The sequence below is a fragment of the Penicillium hordei genome (assembly GCF_028827395.1).
Source record: "Penicillium hordei strain IBT 12815 chromosome Unknown utg000003l_segment0_segment0, whole genome shotgun sequence".
Classification (NCBI taxonomy): Eukaryota; Fungi; Ascomycota; class Eurotiomycetes; order Eurotiales; family Aspergillaceae; genus Penicillium; species Penicillium hordei.
The window spans coordinates 5,406,018-5,426,272 of record NW_026623144.1 but is presented as its reverse complement, the minus strand read 5'-3'; the positions used below and the strand labels follow the sequence as shown (position 1 = coordinate 5,426,272).

The 20,255-nt window shown below is 50.9% G+C and overlaps 5 protein-coding genes across 5 annotated transcripts; 3 read left to right on the top strand and 2 right to left on the bottom strand.

The window, feature by feature from the left end:
* Window positions 1-132: 132 nt before the first annotated feature.
* N7537_007257 (exocyst subunit EXO84) lies at window positions 133-2,304 on the top strand (the record flags this gene model as incomplete). Its single annotated transcript, XM_056898314.1, has 3 exons — window positions 133-520; window positions 584-1,856; window positions 1,914-2,304. The coding sequence occupies 3 exons, from the start codon at window positions 133-135 to the stop codon at window positions 2,302-2,304; spliced, it is 2,052 nt and encodes a 683-aa protein (XP_056754099.1).
* A 206-nt stretch (window positions 2,305-2,510) lies between these two features.
* N7537_007256 (uncharacterized protein) lies at window positions 2,511-7,459 on the top strand (the record flags this gene model as incomplete). The annotated part of the gene is made up of 9 exons (XM_056898313.1): window positions 2,511-2,722; window positions 2,781-2,973; window positions 3,023-3,113; window positions 3,537-3,851; window positions 3,913-5,048; window positions 5,112-5,270; window positions 5,758-5,989; window positions 6,256-6,437; window positions 6,608-7,459. The coding sequence occupies 9 exons, from the start codon at window positions 2,511-2,513 to the stop codon at window positions 7,457-7,459; spliced, it is 3,372 nt and encodes a 1,123-aa protein (XP_056754098.1).
* Window positions 7,460-7,677: 218 nt separating this feature from the next.
* On the bottom strand, window positions 7,678-14,913 carry N7537_007255 (bifunctional carbamoylphosphate synthetase/aspartate transcarbamylase). The gene is made up of 3 exons (XM_056898312.1): window positions 14,122-14,913; window positions 8,053-14,045; window positions 7,678-7,997 (listed from the first exon to the last, which is right to left on the bottom strand). The coding sequence occupies exons 1-3, from the start codon at window positions 14,813-14,815 to the stop codon at window positions 7,941-7,943; spliced, it is 6,744 nt and encodes a 2,247-aa protein (XP_056754097.1). The 5' UTR covers window positions 14,816-14,913; the 3' UTR covers window positions 7,678-7,940.
* Window positions 14,914-15,943: 1,030 nt separating this feature from the next.
* On the top strand, window positions 15,944-19,345 carry N7537_007254 (ion transporter; the record flags this gene model as incomplete). Its single annotated transcript, XM_056898311.1, has 3 exons — window positions 15,944-16,196; window positions 16,254-17,254; window positions 17,312-19,345. 3 exons carry the CDS (start codon window positions 15,944-15,946, stop codon window positions 19,343-19,345), a joined length of 3,288 nt encoding a protein of 1,095 aa, XP_056754096.1.
* Window positions 19,346-19,622: 277 nt separating this feature from the next.
* N7537_007253 (uncharacterized protein) lies at window positions 19,623-19,942 on the bottom strand (the record flags this gene model as incomplete). Its single annotated transcript, XM_056898310.1, has 2 exons — window positions 19,623-19,839; window positions 19,896-19,942. 2 exons carry the CDS (start codon window positions 19,940-19,942, stop codon window positions 19,623-19,625), a joined length of 264 nt encoding a protein of 87 aa, XP_056754095.1.
* Between the last annotated feature and the right edge of the window lie 313 nt (window positions 19,943-20,255).

The following is a 20,255-nucleotide window of genomic DNA, read 5'->3' as shown; positions in this document are numbered from 1 at the left end:
TCCAAGGATGTCGAGATGTCCGGAGCCTACAAGGGATTATATAATCATACCCGCAGCCCGAGCGTCATCCCCTTGACCTCCCGAGACGTTTCCATTCCTTTGGCTATTGCTATATTGCAAAGTAAAATCACCATGGAAGGCCGAGGATTGACTTTGAGGAGCAAGTCTCGTCGGCAGCGCCCTCAGATTAGCGCTCCCAAACCTATCTCTGGTCCTCTACCTCCCAATACCAGGTCTCCCGAATCAGGCCCAGCCACAATCCCCACACGTGAGCGGGCACCCCAGAACGATGCGACCTCGGATTTGGTGAAACGGCGATACTCGACTCGGTTCAACAGCGCACCTGAATTTGATGGCAATGCTCCTCCTGTTCCGGCACTTCCAACTCAGGTGCCCGGAGGTCGTGGTGGATTAGCGCCGGCAGCTATTCCGAGACTACCATCACCCGCGGACCCGAACTCACCAGCACCAAAAGTCGACCTCAATGCTCTACGAGATCCCAGTCTTCCAGTTGATCGATGTTAGAGCTCCCTGGCCCGTCGCTGTGTATTTGAGAAAGCTAACAAGGAGTTTCCGATGCTAGATGTGGCCGGTCTTCTTGCCAACGCGTCCGAGGAAGATATCCAAAAGTACCAAGAAAGCCTACGCAAAGTCAAAAACCGAACATCCACCGACCTCCAGCAAAATGTCTACCAGAATCGTACCCAATTCATCAAGATCAGTAAAGAGGCGGAGAAGCTCAAGGATGAAATGCGGACCCTCCGTACCCTCATGGCGGAGCTGACAACGGCGCTTGGACAAACCAGCGTAGGGAATTCACCTAACCCCATGTCACCAATGGAGGACTCTTTCCCCAAACGCAATGCCAATCGCAGCTCGGTCGCCAACCTTGAGAGCATGTGGAGCGTACAGCTACAAACATTGTGGAAAACAGTGGAAGGGTCGCAAAAGTGGCTTCCAGCTGCACCGGGACGGCACATTGTCCTGGAAACTGGTAATTGGGTTGAGCTGGACTCAGCAACCTGGAAACCAAGACGGCCCGTTCACATTGTGTTGTTAAACGATTACCTGCTCGTAGCTGCGAAGAAACGGAAGCGGGTCGACCAAAGTCACCCCAACCACCGAGGACCTGTTCCAACGAGGCTAGTGGCAGAAGATTGCTGGCTTCTTAACGATATTGATATGATTGATCTGGGAGCCAATCTGGGAACGGGGCAAGCGCGTGAAGAAGCTTTGGATCGGGGCATTGGGAGATCGATCAGCATCCGCGTGGGATCCAAGCCCTTTACATACCGCCATGATGACGTCTCGGCGAAACAGGAACTTCTAGCAACTTTCCGCAAGACAGTTGAGGATCTACGTCGAACCATGCGCTCGGAGACCGAAGCGGCCAGCAAGCCCTTGGAATCGTATGGATATATGGCTGGTCGGCACCTTTCCCATTCGAAAAAGCCAGAGTCTTTCGACCTCTCCGATACCCCAAGAGACAAATCTGATCTGCGTATTGATGTGGATGGGAAACAGCAGAACCTCCGTTGGGTTGAAGGGCAGGTGGACGAGCTTGATATTGATATTGCGCTTCAGCGATTCGAGGCGTCGGTGTTCAGCATCGAGCGACTACGGAAATTGGCCAAGGGCCTCAAGGGTAACACCATTGCACAGGACGTCATCAATTTCAAGGTCGACGGGCGAGCGACTCGACTTGCCGGCATTCTCTCGCGGGCACTGGTCGACAAACACTCATTCCCGGTGGCTACCAAGACACACGTTACCTGGTTGAGTCGGCTAGGGTTTGAGGATCAGGCACGTGAGGCCTACCTGAAGGCACGTTCGGACGTGATCGGCCAACGTATCCGGTATGTTCTTCATCTTATCAGACAAGCCCATGGTTGCATGCTGACTTCTTTTCCTAGGGCTTGTATCTTTGAGGGTGATCTGCCTCTTTACATCTTCCAGATCTCCTACGTCTACTTTACCCTGATCAAGAACACCATCGGTATCTATCAACAATGTTTCTCTAGCGTAATGAGTAGCTCTTGCATTCGCTGGGCTAAGCATCATCTCGACGGGTTCAATGCTCTACTCAGTCGACAGCTTAGCAGCGTGCAGCGTGGCACATCGGTTTGGCAGAAATGCCTCGACATTGTGCATGATCATGCCGCTCTCTTGGTGGAAGTGGGTGTGGATTTCACAGACTTGGTAGCTCGCGGACTGGAAGAGAACGGCCAAGGATCATTCGAGGGGCCACGCACCGTCCAACCGGGCGAGCTGGCACAGGCACCATCCGCGGTAGCCATGCTGTAGTTGATTTATTGTTAAATGTCGAATGTCGAATTAGCGGCCTTGATTTGGAATTTATGCTGTGATTATATTTAGGTAGAACAAATAATTATGTCCTGCAATCCCACCTTAACACCGAAGCAGACGGAGATAAAATGCTATCCCCGGCTGCCCCCATAACCCTTGTTTCGCGTGTCCCTCACCGTCAACTCCCAGCAAGCATTGTATGAATGATGAAGGTCATCCTCACAGGTTCAACGGGCTTCGTCGGCCGCGAAGTCTTATCCCAATGTCTTGCACATCCTGCGATCACCTCGATCGTAGCACTCAGCCGGCGAGACCTACCAGCACACAAAAAGCTTAAAGTCGCATTGATTGAGGATTTCATGACCTATCCTGACTCCATCCGGGATGACATTCGAGATGCCGAGGCATGTATCTGGTATGAAATCCACCGCCAAGAGTCTACATGATGCGATATTGACTTCTCTTCTATGTAGGACATTAGGCAAGGCCCACATACCTGATAATGACATCGCTCGACGAGTGAGCTTGGACTTTACTTTTGCCGCAGCGCAAGTCTTTCAGGAGACGTGCCAGAAACCGTTCCGGTTCATATACTGTAGCGGTGCTGCCGCCGAGAGGGATCAGACTAGACCGCTCTGGTTTATGCAGGGGTATCGGCGCATTCGGGTACGAGAACATCGGTTCGAATCATCGAAATTTCACTGACCAGTAGTAGGGCCAAGTCGAGAATGGACTTTTGGGATTTGACAATGATCACCCTGGTTTCGAGGCTCATATCATGCGGCCGGCTATGGTGTTAGCGCAAGGTATGAGCCTACACAGTCTTGCATTTAGCCTTGGGCCATCGGTGAAGGTGGATAATTTAGCTGGAGCCATGCTTGACCTGGCTCTAAAGGGTGGAAAGCAGAATATATGGGAGAATGCCGATCTCAACCATGTTAGGTGAAGATTTAAGACTTCCATAGAAACAATATAAGTGAATATAGTTGGAGTAACTTATTTTTACTACTATTTTAGTCTCAATTGCCTATATTGACTGTCTCCAATCATGGTATAATATATTCTACCATCTCTCTTTCCTCTTTTGCTCTTTTCGAATACTCCACAGTGGACAGTGGCGCTTTTCTCCGCAATCGGCTAAATACATGGGGGATCCCGTATGTTCCTCAAATTCTTCACCTTTACCCTCTCTTTCTTATATCTACATTGGCTTCATGATTTATTTTTAGGGTCAAGGTTGCCAAAGATTCAAAGAATCAAATTAGTTATGCCGATCCCTTCCTTACCCCTCTTCGTTGCAGCGGAGCAACATGCACGCCAGAATCCCGAGAAGATCGCAGTCATTGACACCACCAAACAACAATCCTTCACATTCGTTCAATTGCTGGCCGATGCAGCAGCATTAAGAAAGCGCATACTTGAGCAATTGGGATTGACGGCGGATTTGGAGGAACGGCGCATTGCCTTCTTAGTCCCGAATGGATATGACTACGTTGCTACGCAATGGGCCGTGTGGGCGGCAGGAGGTGTATGCGTTCCACTTTGTAGGTGAAAATGATGCGCAGGAATGCGAATCTTCTTGTATTCAACGCTGACATTGACTAGGCACAAGTCATCCAGTGAAGGAACTACTATACACCGTCGGTGATTCGGACCCCTCATTGATTATTGTGCATCCGGAATTCGAGAAGATCGCACCGTCGCTGCGCAAAGGATGCGCCACCGATATACCATTCATTGGTCTGGAACCGTTCTCTCGAAATGAGGCCCCGACCTTACCTTCTTTCTCCCCGCCGTTTACGCTCACTCGCCGCGCCCTGATGATATACACCTCCGGAACCACATCAAACCCCAAGGGCTGCGTGACAACACACGAGAACATCACTTTCCAAGCGAGCTGTCTGGTCAAGGCCTGGAAGTACACTTCCTTAGACCGTCTGATTCATGTGCTGCCACTCCACCACGTCCACGGGATCATCAATGGCCTGGCTGCCAGTTTCCTGAGTGGTACCACCGTGGAGATGCATCCGAAGTTTGATCCGAAGGTGATCTGGGAGCGGTGGCAGGACCACGGTTCCTCGACCTTGTTCATGGCTGTACCGACCATTTACTCGCGTCTGAATGACTACTTCGATGCTCATATCCGCGGCACAGAACAAGAAGATGCCGCACGGGCTGGAGCTCGTGCTCTACGACTGGTCGTCAGTGGATCTGCGGCCCTCCCCACCCCCATCAAAGAAAAATTCGCCGAAATCACCGGTCAGGTTCTATTGGAGCGGTATGGAATGACCGAGATCGGTATGGCGATCAGTTGCGGGCTAGAGATTGAAAAGCGAATCGATGGCAGTGTTGGGTGGCCGTTGCCCGGCGTCGAAGTGCGACTGACCGAAAAGGAAACCGGTCGGGTCGTGGATGAAGTAGATGAGGATGGTATGATCGAGATCAAGGGCGGCAATGTCTTCTGCGAGTACTGGCGAAAACCGGAGGCGACGGCGTCAGAATTTACAGCGGATGGATGGTTCAAGACCGGCGATGTTGCCAAACGCGATTCAAGCGGTGCATACTTCATCCAAGGTCGTGCCTCTGTCGATCTAATCAAATCCGGTGGATATAAAATTTCGGCATTGGAAGTTGAACGCAAGATGTTGGCCATTCATGCGATTCAAGAAGTTGCAGTAGTTGGATTGGCTGATCAAGAATGGGGCCAGCGAGTTGCTGCGGTTGTCAAGTTCCGAGAAGGGGTATGTTTATGTTGTGCCCATGCCGGGGAAACTGTCTTCTTTTCATAACTAACAGTGATATAGACTACACCGCTGGAACTTCCTACGCTACGCGCTGAGCTCAAGAACGAGATGGCTCCTTACAAGATCCCAACTGTTCTAAAAGTCGTGGATGGAATCGAGCGCAATGCTATGGGGAAGGTTAATAAGAAGGTCATTGTACAAAGGTACTGGCCGGATAAGGTATAAACTGATAGAGGAAGGGTAAGAGATGTCTAGGTGTGTCAATTAGTGCACATATACTCTGACAGTATACGGGAAATAAACAAATATACCAACTGTACAATATAGTACATACTTTCTAACAGTATAGAATACTGATAATCATATCAACCTTATAAAATGAAAAGCTTCTCTAGATGGTAGTAAGTTATAACAGTAATAGTAATCCGGTTTCTGTACTCCAACGATATAAAACTCGTAAAATACGCAATATTTACATGTATGCAGCTTGCCGATCTTCAAGTGGAATCCGATCTCGTCATTTCAACCCCAATATTGCTCATTTCCTTCTTATGTACCCTATATTAGTGATTTTATTCGCTGTCTCTGGGGAACATGCTTTTTTTTCGTGGGGAAGAATGGATGGTGTGCTACATGTTATATATATCTCCTATTCCCCCCTCTTTTCGTATATCATGACCTGAATTGACGTCTTAATTCAAGACAGATTCTTCTGTGGGTCACCATGACTACTTCAGAAAAGCACGATGTGCCCACTGGCAACGAGAGTGACGCCAGTGGTTCTTCAAGTTTTAAGGGCATCAATGAGAAGGCTTTGTTACGGAAATTGGACTATCGTCTTTTGCCACCCCTAACATTACTCTATTTACTCTCCTTTTTGGATCGTAGCAATGTGGGAAATGCTCGTCTAGAAGGAATGACGGAAGACATCAATATGTGTACGTTTTTGTGTTTACATATCGATCAAGGGCTAATTGGGACATCGGGAGGTTTATAGCAGGAAACCAGTACCTGACAGGTCTGACACTGTACTTTATCGGCTATGTTCTTTTTGAGATTCCTTGCAATGTGAGCATGGCCTGCTAATATAAATGATTATATACTAACGGTTACATCCAGATCATCTTAAAGAAAACAACTCCGAGAATATGGCTTCCAACTCTCACTCTTTTTTGGGGAGTAGTCGCTACACTCTTGGGAGTAGTACAGAATTACCCTGGATATCTTTCTTCACGGTTCTTCCTGGGCGTTGCAGAGAGTGGATTATTTCCCGGTGTCGTATTTTACCTGTCCATGTGGTATAAGCGGAACGAGCAACATTATCGCGTGGCTCTGTTTTTCAGTGCTGCCTCGCTGGCGGGTGCCTTTGGTGGTGTCCTAGCTTGGGTTGGTTTTTCTTGTCTCGGTAGATGTCCACCACTCACAAGCTTCTAGGCAATTTCTCATATGAAAGGTGTGGGGAACTTGAATGGTTGGAGGTGGATCTTCATTCTAGTGCGTCCTGGATCAACCATGTCATCTTGATATATAGCGACACAAGCTTACAATCAATCCAGGAAGGGCTGTTGACCATTGTCGTCTCGATCATCGCCTATTTATGGGTGTATAACTACCCATCAACAGCCGAATTTCTATCAAAGGAAGAACGGGAGTTTGTCCAATTCCGTCTGAAGAATGACAGTGATGCCACTCGGGATGAGGAATTCACCTGGTCGGCAGTACTGGATGCATTCAAAGACCCCAAAGTCTGGCTGTATGGACTTGGTTTCCACACGATGTCCTTGCCACTGTATACCTTATCGCTCTTCCTTCCGACAATCATCAAAGAACTCGGATACTCAGCCGCAAAGGCCCAGCTGCTTTCTGTGCCCCCGTACGCAGTGGCATTCTTCCTGACAATTGGGGTTGCCATTGCTTCTGAAAAGACACGCAGCCGTGCTCCGTTTATCATGGGATCATCCGCCATTGGATGTATCGGATACATTCTCCTACTATCACAGCATCGTGCGGGCGTATCCTATGTTGGAACCATCTTTGCTGCGGCAGGGATCTACCCAGCTGTGGCTATTGTGCTGTCCTGGCCCGCCAATAATGTGTCTGGACAGACCAAACGTTGCATTGCCAACGCCATGCAGATCTCAATTGGTAATCTAGGTGCGGTCCTTGGAACACAGCTATACCGCACCGAGACTGCCCCGCGGTACTTCCTGGGTCATGGATTTGCCTTGGGATATCTGGTTGCCAACATGGTGGTAGTTGGGATCCTATGGCAAGTGCTCCGACGGGAGAACGTTGAAAAGGAGCGTCTTAGGGAAGTCCAGGGACTGAGTCCGTTAATGGGAGACGTGGGTGATGCGGAGGGAGAATTCCAAGGGGACAAGGATCCTCGTTGGGTGTTTCAAACTTGAAAAGAAGTTCGGACATAGATGAATTAATGAATTATATTGTCAGAGTTGGTATATAAAATGTAAAAAGGCTCCCAGTCCCAAGTCCCAAGTCCCAAGTCCCCGAAGATGCCAAGACTCCTCCCAAAAAAAAAGAAAAGAAAAAGAAAAAATCGCCCAAAATGGAAATGACCCCAAAATGACCCAAAAAAACGAAAAACACGCAAAACACATCACACACACACATAACACATAACACACATATAACACGTAACACATAACACATAATATACACACATGGAAATATAGACATACACTGAACGGGACCGTCAAATGAAACGGAGATTCATCTAATCTATACAGCGATTTATTCACGCTGGTTACGGAGTATCGAAAGACATAACTTTTCAAACAAAAAAAAGGAAAAACAAACGTCTCACATGAATCCATGGCGCTTTTGGATTCCCCTTTCCCAAATAAATATAATGGCAAAAGAGTTTTATATTCATGGCGCCAAGACAAGAGCAAGGAGAGCCATGCGGCAGTAGAGGCCGTAGCGCATCTAGAAGATAGTTAGTATATTGTTCAAGAAAATCAGGGGAAATTTCAAAACATACCTGGCGGAAGTAAGCAGCCCGCTGGTCGAAGTCGACTTCCTCAGAGATCTCGGCGTTGCGAGGGAGGGGGTGCATGACAACCATGTGGCTCTTGGCGTACTTGAGCAGAGCATTGTCAATGACAAAAGTGTTCTTGAGACGCTCGTACTCGGAGAGGTCGGCGAAGCGCTCCTTCTGCACACGGGTGGAGTACAGAATGTCAGAGCTGGCGACAATCTCAGGAGTCAGCTCCTCCGACTCGAGGACCAGCTGGCCGGAAGCAATGATCTGCTGGCGGACATCCTCGGGGAGAGCGAGGGCCTTGGGAGCAACAAGCTGGATGCGGACATCGTAGAACTGGAGCAGCTTGATGAGGGAGTGTACGGGGCGGCCATACTTGAGGTCACCAGTGAAGGTGATGGTCAAGCCGGTGACAGTGCCCAGCTCCTCGCGGATGGTGAACAGGTCCAGGAAGGCCTGGGTGGGGTGCTCGAGGGCACCATTGCCACCGTTGATGACGGGGACCTGGGAGTACTTGGCCGAAATCTCGGTGCTGTTCGCGTTGGGGTGGCGCAGGACAACAGCGTCGCCGTAGCAGCCGAGAGTGCGGATGGTATCCTGGAGGGACTCACCCTTCTGGGTAGAAGAGTGCTCAGTGGAGATGGCGATGGTACGTCCACCGAGGCGCTGCATGGCGGCGTCGAATGAGGCCGAGGTGCGGGTGGAGGGCTCGTAGAAGAGGGTGGTCAGGACACGGCCCTTCAGGAGGTCAAGAACACCGTGGCGCTGCACGCCAAGACGCATCTCCTGGGCGACGGTGAACAGCAGGTGCAGATCAGCGCGAGAGAACTGGTTCACAGACAGGATGTGCTTCCCACGGAAAGGAGAGCGGGAGAGCATGTCGGCCAACGAGGGGGAGATCTGCGAGGAGGCGACGTAAAGGGGAGGACCAAGTTCACCAACGGCCGGCACAGCGCTGTCCAGAGCACGGAAGCGGCGGGCGGGAGTGCCCGAGATAGACGCGTGTCTATCGAGGGAACTCTCCGGGCGGGCCATGGGGGTCACAGGCTTCTGCACGGGCGAGGTGGGGATGATGCGGTGAGTAGACATGTCGGTACCCTTGACGGCATCCTTGGTGATCTCGCCATCAAGGCAAGTGGTCTTGCCCTGGAAGACAACACGCTGAACGGAGCCACGCATCGTCTTGCCGTTGAATGGAGACCAAGCCTGGGGGTTCTGGAAAACGTAGGGGCGGTCAACCTCGACCTCGAGGGAGCTGTCGACCTGGTCGTGCAGCTCAAAGATCTTCTTAGGGTTGTCATAGAGACGCGCGGTGATGTCCTCAACGGTCAGGCGGCCCTCTGAGACAGCAGTGAACAGGAGAGGAATAGCCTCAGCGATACCGGACTCAGGGGTGGCCTCCTTGCCAGCAAGCTGGAAAGGAATACTGCCAATGGCGAAGACATCGATGGTGCTCATGTGGTCCCATAGAGCCTTCTGGTCCTCGGCGGTGGGCAGGGAGCTGCAGGCCGGGAATTCCTCGCGGGAGAGGAAGAGGGAGTAGATGGAAACATCACATGTCACCTTAAGGCCCTTCTCCTTGCTCAGAGCAATAAGGCTGATATCCTCCTTGGAGGTAACACTCATGACGTGAATGTTACGGCTGTGAAGGCTGGCCAACAACAGAATCGAGGCAAGATCAGTGCTCTTGGCATCAGTGATCAAAGGCTTGCTCGAGGGCCAAGAGCTGAAGTGGTTGGTGACAGTGGCCACCTTGTTGATGTTGCCCGACAAGTGGTTGAAGGGGACGAAGAGAGAGCCAACCTCACCAGTCATCTGGATGATCTGGTCAGAGTTGGTGGCAGTGGCAGCAACAGAGATGTTGAAGTCGCAGAGCGACTTCCCCTGAGCGTTCTGCTGGACAATCTTCAGGTCGCGGGACTCGGTGACCGAGCTGTCAACACCGACCGGCATCACACGAATCATGCTGAAACCGCCTGCAATCGAAGCCTTGGAAACGGTCTCAAAGTCCTTGGAACCAGCGGAAACCAGGTTAGGGACGAATGCAGCAATGTTGACCAGACCGGGGAGGACAATGGTGCGGTGGCTAGTCTGGTAGTCGGCAGGGATGATGCTCAAGGGGAAGTGACGAGCAATAGCCTCAATCAGGATCTTCGCGTTCTTGACGTTGGTGACCAGAGGAGTCTGGTAGTCAACAGCCATACGACGAGTACGGTAACCCTTGGACATGTAGTTGGCAGGGCGACGGAAGCGGTTGTTGGATGGCAAGTTGATGTACAGATCGATGAGGTTGTTGGACAAGTGCTGAGTGAGAGAGTACTCAGACTTCATGTCCTCTTCCTCGTGGTCCGGAAGATGCTCGAGGTACTTGACAGGCACACCGTTCTCCTTGAGGAAATCAGCGGTACCAGCAGTGGCGAACAGGTTGTAATCGAGGTCGTGGAGCTTCTTGATGGAGGGCAGCATCTCAAGCTTCTCCTTGTAGGAACCAATGGAGAACAGGATGTTGCGGCGGGGAAGACGGAATCCAGTGGACAAGAGAGCCTTCAGGTAGGCCTCATACTTGTCACGACCGAATGAGGCGACCTCACCAGTAGAGGCCATCTCGACACCCAAGACGGGGTCAGCACCGGACAGACGCGAGAACGAGAACTGGGGGACCTTGACACCGACGTAGTCCTTGGGGACTGACACGGGAGGGTACTCCTGGAATGGAATTCCAATCATGGCCTTGGTGGCCATCTCGATCAGGTCAACACCCATGACCTTAGACACGAAGGGGAACGAACGCGAAGCACGAACGTTGCACTCAATGACCTTGATGTCATTATCCTTGGCAATGAACTGGATGTTGTAAGGACCGGTAACGTTCAGGGCATTACCGATCTTGCGGGTAGCCTCCTCAATGCGACGGACGGTCTCCGGGCTCAGATCCTGGGGAGGCAGAATCAGAGTAGCGTCACCAGAGTGAACACCGGCGTTTTCAACGTGCTCGGAGATGAAGTGGCCAACCATGACACCGTTACGGGCAACAGCGTCCATCTCGATCTCCTTGGCGTTTTCAATGTACTTAGTGATAACAACAGGGTGCTCACGCGAGACATCGACAGCCTGGTTCAAGTAGCTGGCCAGATCGTGCTCGGAGTAGACAGTGTTCATAGCAGCACCAGAGAGTACGTATGAGGGACGGACCAGCACGGGGTAGCCGACCTTGTCACAGAAATCGCGGGCCTCGTCAATGCTAGTCAGCTCCTTCCAAGCGGGCTGATCAACCTCAATGCGATCCAACATGCGGGAGAACTTGTAACGGTTCTCGGCACCATCAATCATCTCAGGAGAGGTACCCAGGATGTTGACATTGAGGCGGTGAAGGGGCAAAGCGATGTTATTAGGGGTCTGACCACCCATAGACATGATCACACCGCTGGAAGTCTCGAGCTGGTAGATGTCCAGAACAGTCTCCAAGTTGATGTTCTCGAAGTAAAGGCGGTCAGCCTCATCGTAGTCGGTACTGACAGTCTCCGGGTTGTAGTTGACCATGATAGTCTTGTGACCCTGCTCGCGGAGCGTACGAATGGTACGTACGGAACACCAATCGAATTCGACGGAGGAACCGATACGGTAGACACCAGAACCCAAAACCATGATACCGTGATCGTCGAAAGTCAGATCGTGCTGGGAAGCATTGTAGGTAAGGTAGAGGTAGTTGGTCACGGCTGGGAACTCGGCGGCGACGGTATCGATCTGCTTGACAATGGGTGTGATACCGGCCTCAACACGCATGCGGCGCACAGCAAGCTCGTTGGAGTCCAAGAAGTTGGCGAGCTGGCGATCGGAGAAACCGAGCTGCTTGGCCTGACGGATCATAGGCACAGGCACGGAGGTAGCATTGAAGGTGGACATGGACTTGCCGAAGTCGCTGAGGCCCTTGAGGCGGCTGAGGAACCACTTGTCAATGTTGGTGAGCTTCCAGATATCATCAACGGTATAACCGGCAGCCATGGCATTGGCAATGGCAAACAGACGCTGGTCGGAGGGAGTCTGGAGCTCGCCCTTGATAGACATGAGGGCATCGGACTCGTTGAAACCAAGGTTGTGGAAATCAACCGAGCGAATGGCCTTCTGGATGGCTTCCTCGAAGGTTCGGCCAATGCTCATAACTTCACCCACACTCTTCATGGAGGAACCAAGCTGAGTAGACACGCGAGTGAATTTCTTCAGATCCCAACGAGGGATCTTTACCACACAGTAGTCCAGCGAGGGTTCGAAGCAGGCGCAAGTGGACTTGGTGACGGAGTTCTTAATCTCGTTCAGGGGGATACCAAGACCCAACTTGGCAGCAATGAATGCAAGAGGGTATCCGGTAGCCTTGGAGGCGAGGGCGGAGGATCGAGACAGACGAGCGTTGACCTCAATGATGCAGTACTCCCTAGAGAAGGGGTTGAGGGCATACTGAATGTTACATTCACCGACAACACCGAGATGACGAATGACGTTGACTGCGGTGGTTCGGAGCATGTTGTAGTCCTCGTCCGAGAGGGTCTGAGAAGGAGCCACGACGATGGAATCACCGGTGTGAATACCAAGGGGATCGAAGTTCTCCATGTTGCAGACAGTGATGCAGTTGTCCTGGGCATCACGAACAACCTCGTACTCGATCTCCTTCCAGCCCTTCATACTGCGCTCGATCAGAACCTGGGGGCTGACGGCCAGAGCCTTAGTGCAAAGATCCTTGAGCTGATCCATGTCCTCTGCAAAACCACTGCCCAGACCACCAAGAGCGTAGGCGGCACGAACAATGACGGGGAAACCGATGTTTTCAACAACACGCAGGGACTCCTCGAGGGTGGAAGCAGAAGCAGACTTAGCGCACTTCTCGTTGATGGAATCCATGCTGCGAGCGAACAGCTCACGATCCTCGGTAGTAATGATAGTATCAATGGGGGTACCGAGAACCTTGACGCCGAGCGCTTCGAACTCGTCCTTAAGCTGGATACCAACCGAAAGGGCAGTCTGGCCACCGAACGTGACGTAGATGGCATCAGGACGCTCGTGCTTGATAACCTTACGGACGAACTCGGCGTTGACGGGCAGGAAGTAAACCTTGTCAGCCAGACCCTTGGAGGTCTGAATGGTGGCAATGTTGGGGTTGATCAAGATGGTGTAGATACCCTCTTCCTTCAAAGCCTTAATGGCTTGACTGCCAGAGTAATCGAACTCTCCAGCCTGACCAATGCTGAGACCACCGGAACCAAGAACCAAAACCTTCTTGACAGAGACTCTGGGGGCAGCCACGATGTTCTCGGCCTTGGTACCGCCGGGGAAAGAGACCGGCAGGTTGAGGGCCGCGGGGGAGGCAATAGTAGACTGGATGCTCTGGATGAACACATCGAACAGGTACTCGGTATCCCGGGGGCCGGGTGTGCTCTCAGGGTGGAATTGAACACTGAAGAAGGGGCGGCTGGTGTGACGAATACCCTCGTTACTACCGTCATTTGCGTTGACAAACAGCTCTTCCCATCCGTTCTGAAGGCTGCTGGCATCCACAGCATAACCGTGGTTCTGAGAAGTGATGTGGCACTTGCCAGAGAGCATGCTTGTGCAGGGGATGTTGTGACCACGGTTACCGAACTTCATCTTGGTAGTCTGAGCGCCGACAGCGCGAGCAATCAACTGGTGACCCAGACAGATACCGAACACTGGAGTACGGGCATCCTCGAACATCTTGGCCAGATTCTTGGTGGTAACGGTCAGAGTCGCGGGATCACCAGGACCGTTCGACACGAACAGACCGTCGAAATCCTTTCCGGCAAGGGTGGGGAAATCGTAGTCCCAAGGCACAACCAGAACCTCCACACCGCGGGCAAGCAAGCAACGCAGCTGGTTGTACTTCATACCGACATCCAAGCAGAGCACGCGAACTCCACGGCCCGAGGGGTGCTTGAGGGCAACATCGGCGGGGGGTGTGAATAGACGAGGTTCGCGAATTGAGACTATAAGAAATAATACTGTCAGAAACCACATCCTCGCTTGTTTTTTTCACTGTTCTCAGTTTGGTAGATCACTCACCCTCAGCAACGAGGTTCTTTGTGTTGGGGTCCACCCATTCGGTCTCCTCAAAGTGTGACTTCCAGTCGACACCGGCGGCACCAGCAGCATCGGGAGTGGAGCCGGACTTTTGCAGCAGCATGCGACCCAGCATGCTACCGGTCTGACGAAGGCGCTTGGTCAAAGCACGAGTGTCGACACCGTGCATGGCCGGAATGCCCTCTGACTTGAGCCAATCGCCCAGGGAGGACTTGGCCAAGAAGTGTGAGAAATCCTCACCGGCGTAGGATGCCACCACCAGCGCCGAAATGTGAATCTGACTGGACTCGAAGTGCTTGGGCAAATCCTTCAGGAGCTCGCACATCTCATCATGCGAAGGGACACCGTAGTTACCCACGAGCGGGAAAGTGACGACCAGGATCTGGCCGCGGTAGGAGGGATCGGTGATGGACTCGGGGTAACCGACCATACCAGTCTGGAAGACCAATTCACCCGAGACGCTCTTTTCAGCACCAAAGTTGTAACCCTGGTAGATGGTGCCATCTGCGAGTTCGAGGGCAGCCAACCGGTCTGAGCCACCCCGGACTGGGATTGAGGCGGGCTTGATCACTCCACTGACAGAATCCATGTTGGGCAGGGTCTCTGGGTAACCAACTACACTACCAAGGTGTGGGCTGGTAGGCAGAGCTGGGTCCTCAAGGGAATTGGGAGACATCGGAATTGGTGTTGAGGGAACAAGTCCTCTCGAGGGACGATCTAGTGCAAGCAGGTCACTCTAGTTCATCTGCGAAAATTGGATTGTTGCAAGTTGTAAAAAGGACCGCAGAAAAGAGGATAGATAGAAAATAAAATATAAAAAAAGGTAAAGAAAAGAAACTGCTTGCTGCAACCAGCTGTGGAGGAGGAAGAGAGGGAAAAGAAAATGAGTTCGGCAGAAAATATTTTCGTGCAAAAAGCTTTTTCGGGGCCCCACTCTTTCTGTTTTCGGTCAATCAGTTTCACCGCAGAGATTTTCCGAAGTTGCTATAATTCCTATTATGGATTATCAAGCTGTATAATTCATTTTTTTTTCTTTTGTATATGGTCAATTGATATGTTTTGTGGATTTCTATGATTCTGTTAAATCCCAATTTTCTATACATGCAGGCGTTACTGCATATGATGCAATGCACGGGCAGTGGGCCGATAACGGTATCATATATCGATGTGGGCAGTATACCCAGCATCCTACTACACATTTATCTTTTGATATGAGATAGAATATATATTATAATAATCTAACCTAATACTGTTCTAGTCCGTATAGGGGTGATCCCTTTTATGTTGCACATGTGGCGAATCTTTCTGACCTATCGAGTTTCGTGATATGTATAGGCTTTCTGTAAGTGCATCCTTTGCAGATTGTTAAAACAGGATTCATGATCCCAAAATTTCCACATCCGTTGAAGTTGAAGGGCAGTAATAATAAATTAATAGTCTAAATATTTTAAAAGATCTCAAAACATATACTATCTATGTCAGTAAAGAATGGAATACCAAATAGGCTTACAACATAAGGGAGGTGAACCGGGGTAATCAGTACAATGACGTGGGAGGGGAGTTAAACATGGCTTAGATTTTCCCCCTAGTACTATCTTTGGACTATCTTTGGACTATCTTTGGATCTTTCGATCTTTGGACTAAATTAATCCCGCTTGGGCCTGGACTTTAAACCTTGAACTTCATTCTCTCTTTTCTCTCTTTCATTTTCTCGCGCCTTCGCGTTTGGCTCCGCAATGATCTAACATTCTGCAAACCTCCCAACAACCTGTTATGCTGATTTAGATCCTGAAATTTCCTCGCCATGTTCGCCTCGCTGCTTCGTCCCAAGCGCCAGCGTGGGCAGATCGAGCAGTCCCCGTTCTCGACCTCCCCGTGGTTTCGCGCCGCGCATAACAACTCGCGACGCGTCCCTCGAGCCGATGAAAGTAGCGATGATGCGCCAGAGCTTCGGGAAATCGACGAAGAGGATACGGAACAGGACTGGGATGAAGAGGAAGAGGACGGACCGCTCGAGTCTACACCTCTACTGCCCATGTTCTCTGCGTCGCATTTGGGTATGAAGAGATCTCTCGGGTACGACGTAGACGGCGAACAATTGACCAACTGATTAGACGCGCTGCCTGTTTACAACATCACCCACGCCATTCGTCCCTTGATCGCTTCCCGCTGCGAAACCACCTTAACATGGGACCAATTACGCTCGCCGCAGGTCTCCCAGTTCCTGATCAAACCGATCCTGCAAAAGATCATGTCGGCCCACATTTCGCGCGCGACCCTCTATGCGTTGATGGCCAATTGTCTACAATTCGAAAGAGAAATACACCTAAGTCCGGGGAACAGCGGGGCAAATCAAACGCGGGCCATGGTCAGTGAGCTGTTGGCGATAAAACTATTGCGGGAATATTCGACCCGAGAATTGATCGATGCGCTATCCTACGAGTTCTATCCACTCCAGGGTCAGGACCAATCCACGGCGCTAGGCACTGGACCCCAGCGGAAACGGGTGGTTGCTGCCCGTGTCTCATGCTTGGAGGTCGCTATTCGCTCGCAGGCCAAACGGTTCTTGGCCCATCCCGTCGTGGTACAACAATTGGAGGCTATCTGGGCGGGGACGGTCGTCTTCCACTCTGCCGCCGACAATCTCCATCGTCCTGTGAACATGAACCAAGGTGGAAACCGAGATTATGGGGCAACAATGGATCCAAATGGGGACATTGCAACCGAGTCCAGCAATAAGACACTCCGGCGATCAGTGACAATCTACAACCCCCGAGACGCATCTTTGTTCAAATTATCACGACTGAGAGTCCCGCGCTATCGACAGTTTCTTTCCACCTTATCCTTTGCAGTACTCTTGGGACTGTTCTTGGCTGTTCTGGAACAGCGAAGCCGCAGGATCACATCCCTGGAGATTGTATTCTGGTTTTGGAGTGCCGGATTCATGCTTGATGAAGTTGTTGGGTTCAATGAGCAAGGCTTTAGTCTTTATCTGATGAGCTTCTGGAATCTGTTCGACGTCGGGATTCTGCTGTTGCTCTTCGCATACTATTGCTTGAGGATATACGGTACATTCCTGACCTACCCCAAAAGTCAGTTCATCGCCGACCAAGCCGTAAGTCTTTCCATCTTTACGAAGGTTCGTCTATCGGCACGTGCTAATTAATTTCAGTTCGATGTTCTTACGGCCACAGCCCCCTTGTTATTTCCGAGGTTGTTCTCAATATTGGATCATTATCGCTACTTTTCCCAACTCCTCATTGCTTTCCGAATAATGGCATCGGATCTGATTGCCGTTTTCGTGCTCATCGTCATCTCTTGCTCTGGCTTTTTTGTCTCTTTCTTATACTTTGGAGACAACAAGTCCCCCAAAGTGGTGGCTTATGGTTTGTTCCAGATGCTTATGGGATTCACGCCAACTGCATGGGCAATGTGGGATGAATACAACTTTTTAGGGAAAACGATCCTGACTGTCTTCTTATTCATCTGTCACTTTGTTGTCGTTACTATCTTGATCACAGTTCTGACGAATTCCTTCATGAGAATTGTCCAGAACGCAAATCAAGAACATCAGTTCTTGTTCGCTGTCAATACCATCTCGATGGTCAAGTCTGATGCCTTGTTCTCCTACGTGGCACCGACAAACGTCATTGCTTGGCTAGTGACTCCATTCCGATACGTGATGCCGTTCCGTGAATTCATTCGGCTCAACCGGACCATTATCAAGATAACCCACTTACCCATACTGTTTACAATTTGCCTCTATGAGAAGACAATTCTCTGTTCTCGGGTCGTTCAGCCAATGGATCTAATTGAACCCACCTCACAAAATGAAACTCCAGCTCATGCCCAGAAATGGCAGCCCAGTCGATTCCGCGGCTTCAGCACCAGTGCATCTGTTTTTAGGCGAGAACCCTCTGTGGCAACATACCAGAAGGATCGAGCGTTGGAGGAAGTGTTTCGACGCCCATACAGTGACGATCGAATGCGAGGCCCACCAAGCGCTGTGCATGAACGCCAGACCAATAACGTCATCAAAAACTGGATGCAGGAGATTGGCTCTGGACCGGCCAATGGACCCGATGATGGGGATTCCCTAGTTGTGGACCATCGTGGAGTGCACCGGCAACGGCCCAATTTTCCATTCCGGGCTAGATTGGCCAACCAACCTCGAAACTTCACCGAAACGACCCGATCGGTAGCTTCGAATCCTGAGGACAGAACAAGCTGTGTTGCAAGCCCAGTTATCCGGCCTCGGCGTACAAGACCCTCTGTCTCGCCCACTCAGAGACGACACCTCTCCCATCATACAGACATGGAGGGTGATGATGAACTTACCAGCAACGATGGTGATTCAAACGATGACAAGCCCTCAGCCCAAGGGTCCACGGGTGAGACAGCTGACTCGGTTGGGGGCGCAGAGAAACCCTCGCCCAAGTTCTACAGCTCTCGCCCATCTACCGCAAGACTTATCTCGCGTCGCAACAGCCCTACACGTCGTGTCAGACATACGCGGAATGCTTCTGGGGTCACCATGCTGTACAATCCCGTTGGATCTCCGAACGAAGAGACGGAAGGCCGGGTCACACCTACACGACCAGATGCTGATTCCTCCGATGGAGAATCACCCCCTGCCACCTCTACCCCGGCAGACCAAGGTACCATGAAACGTCACATTCTAGACGTATCTCGTTCTCGAAACCCTCCGATTGGACTACACCATATGTCCGTTCCCGAGTTGGACAGTGTCTACCTATCTGATCGACCCACAGGGACACGGCCTCGATCATCCCTTCTCTTCGATCTAGGGTCTGACCTAGGCGACAACAAGGCCGTAGCAGGTGGCTTTTCCGGTGCCCTTCCCTCTAGTTTCCAGACCCAACTAGGCTTTCCCCCACCCGTTATTCGTCGTGAAGCCCCAACCCAAACCCAAGACATGCTCAGCAAGTTGGTTCTAGCTCGCATGAACAACATCGAAGAAGGATTCCGTGAGGTGATCAAAGAATTCAAAGATCTCCGCCGCAGCGAGTCCAGTCGCAGTCCAAGCCGACCCGATGAGTCCCGGGGGGCTACACGTGAGAGAAAGAAGCATGAAAAGAAAGACTCGAAGAAGAAAAGCATCAATTCGCCCGTGAGCCGGGCTGGCAGTGGTGGAAGCCCATTCGAAGGACATGGACCCGGTGATGATACCCTGCCGTCTACCTAACTGTTCAGTACATTCTGCCTTTTGGTGGCAACACCGTGTAAAAAAAAACCCCTGTAAATTGATTGGGAGGTTCTTTCGCTTTTCGGATATTTGTTTTTGTCCTGGCGCATTGGCTTTTGTTATGCGGATACCAGATACCATCTCATTCGGGGTACATAGCGGCAAGGTTCAATGTTCATCAATCCACACAAGTACAATGAAATCTTCATATTCTAAACTTTCTATCCAATTCGATGCTCTATTTCGTATAGTTCATGCTCCCAGACAGCATTGTCCCTTAGACGCTTCCTCTGGGTACTTGGTATCCCTTTCGAGGCGGGCGGGCAGTGTGTCCAAACGTTTCTCCTTGCTCTGTTTGATCGTAGTCGGCACCCTGAAACGCCGCTATCTCTTCCTTCGTATTGAGCGTGCCACGCTGGGGAGCTAGGAGGCGAAACATCAGAAGTGTACCACTGACGACCCCGAAAACGCTTAATAGGGCGAGGTTGCGGGATCTAATTTTCTTTTGTGTTAGTGCAGACGAACATCGACTCATCGGGCAGATACTGACTTCATCGGTTTCCGACCTTGATAAACGGCTTCTGCCATGGTAGCCATGATGGGGTTATAGATGGGGTTGTTTTTCGATAGCGCTAGTTGCTTGGGGAGATTCAATTCAATTGCTCAGAAGTAAAATGGAACTTCCACAGCAGGTATCTATATGGAGAGAAAAAAAAAGAATGACATGGGCATGAGCACATGGTGATTAATAGTATCCGCCACTTCTCGCGGGCTTTCCCGAGGTCATAACAGCCCTCTCTTCTTCCTCAGTTATGTCTTGGATACTTTTCCTTGTACTAGACTCTCTTAGTCGGCTTGTTCTAAGATCCAGATAATACCTAGAGCAGCTATCTTTATATTGGTGTCTATC